The sequence below is a fragment of the Triticum dicoccoides genome, chromosome 4A (assembly GCF_002162155.2).
Source record: "Triticum dicoccoides isolate Atlit2015 ecotype Zavitan chromosome 4A, WEW_v2.0, whole genome shotgun sequence".
NCBI lineage: Eukaryota > Viridiplantae > Streptophyta > Magnoliopsida > Poales > Poaceae > Triticum > Triticum dicoccoides.
The window spans coordinates 642,346,650-642,348,472 of NC_041386.1; the positions used below are offsets into that span (position 1 = coordinate 642,346,650).

General features: G+C 58.8%; 1 protein-coding gene across 1 annotated transcript; it reads right to left on the bottom strand.

Annotated features, from left to right (window-relative positions):
- On the bottom strand, window positions 1-401 carry LOC119289530 (ethylene-responsive transcription factor ERF096-like). Its single transcript, XM_037568834.1, has one exon. It carries the CDS (start codon window positions 399-401, stop codon window positions 30-32), a length of 372 nt encoding a protein of 123 aa, XP_037424731.1. The 3' UTR covers window positions 1-29.
- Between the last annotated feature and the right edge of the window lie 1,422 nt (window positions 402-1,823).

Genomic DNA, 1,823 nt, shown 5'->3' on the forward strand with positions numbered 1-1,823 from the left:
GCTTATTCTTCTTTGGGTGTGCGTGCTAGCTACTTCTTCTTACTGCTGCTGTAGTAGTCCTCCGCGAGGAGCTCGTCCAGGACCCTGTCGTCGAGGTACTCCAGCTCCACCTTCTCCGTGTCAGGGACGCGCCTGCTCGCGGCCGCCTGGGCGGCGGCCGACGACGAAGAAGACCCGCCACTCATCCTGCCAGCCTCGCCGGGGAAGTTGAGGATGGCGGTGGCGCCCTTCTGCGCGAATGCGGCACGGTCGTAGGCGCGCGCGGCCTCCTCGGCGGTGTCGAAGGTGCCGAGCCAGACGCGGGAGCCGCCGCGCTCCGGGTCCCGGATCTCGGCCGCGAACTTGCCCCACGGCCGCTTCCGCACGCCGCGGTACTTGCCCTCCTTCTTGTCATCCTCCATGTGCTATTGCTAGCTAGCTGAGGGTCGGTCTGTACTGTATGCAGGCAGCAGCGCTCAGTTAGCCAGCTCGCATGCAGGCAGGGCAGATGCAGCTATAGCTTGGTGAGGTTATAATCTAGAAGGAGCTAGATAGCACCAGTATCTAGCTTGCTAGCCAGCTAGCTATGCAGATACTCGTAGCTAGCTAGCTGCGTATATGTGGCTGCCGGCATATGCAGGTGCAGCTGGCTATTTATACAGAATTGGCGGTGCATGCAGCAGCTAGCGAGCGAGCTAGCTTAGGGCGTTTGCATCATGCGCGCAGGCGTATCTATCTATCTACCTATCTTACGATCACATCACCACACAAGCAGTGCACTACCGCGCTCTGCTGACCGTTCTGGGAAGCTAGGCCGTAGACCATTCTACTGCCGCGACGGGCGGGTCGATCGATCGACATGGACGAATAATCAGCCGCAATCAAGCAGTTGGGGTGGGATAGGGAATGCATATTCTCCGATCGACCGAGAAAAGTACGTCAGTTTAAATTTACTGGTGATCGATCGATCGACATGACCCCGACAGTTAAAGATGTAAGGAGATTGGGCGGGCGGCGGCTGCGCCTGCGCCCGCGCGCGTGAGCTCCATTCCATCCTTGTGCGTGGCCGGCCGTGACGCTCCACGGATGCCGATGCGTACGTCGGCCGACCGGCGCTGGAAAGCGGGGGCATCGGAATCCCGGTTCACGTGGGGGCGCGGCCCGGACGGCGGGACTAAGCCGAGAAAAGCAAGCCCCCTCACGGGCGGAGAATTTTCGCCCGGCGGCGCCACCAGCCAGCTGAGCTCCATCGGCTATGTCTATCGGTCGACCTTACAGGTAGGTCTGTGTATCTACGTCGCCGTCATTTTTTCCCGATGATGGACTATTAGCCACATGCATCTGCATGCATGTCACGGATGGATGGACGGGATTTGAGCAGCGGAGATGCATGCACTGCCGCCGGTGCAGTGGAATCAACTTGCACCGTACGTACGTCCATCCCTGTGCCGTGAATGGTGAATCGCGATAGCCGGCCTATCGGCACGGCCGCCTGCCGCTCGATCGGCGCCACCAGCCGTGTCGTTGCATGTCTCGCCGGGATACATACGTGCGTACACCCGCGCGCCTCGGTACTTGTCGACCGGCATTGTGTACGTGAGTGGAGGGCCATGGATCAGATCAAGGGCGCGAGCAACACCAAGAACGTGCCGCCTTCATCGAGCTCTCTGGTACGTTCACACATTCCTCTCCCTTTCCTACAGTAGCTAGCTAGTGCCAACTTCTTCGTCTCTTCAATCAAAAAAAAAAAGCTGGTGCCAACTTCTTCCAACAGAATCCATGCTTCGACCCCAGGAAAAGGAAATATATGCGAACCCGATAAAGGAAATCAAAGGAGCCGGATC

Excerpts from the sequence above, each read along its gene's own strand:
- LOC119289530 (XM_037568834.1), bottom strand. The coding sequence starts at position 401 with ATGGAGGATGACAAGAAGGAGGGCAAGTACCGCGGCGTGCGGAAGCGG.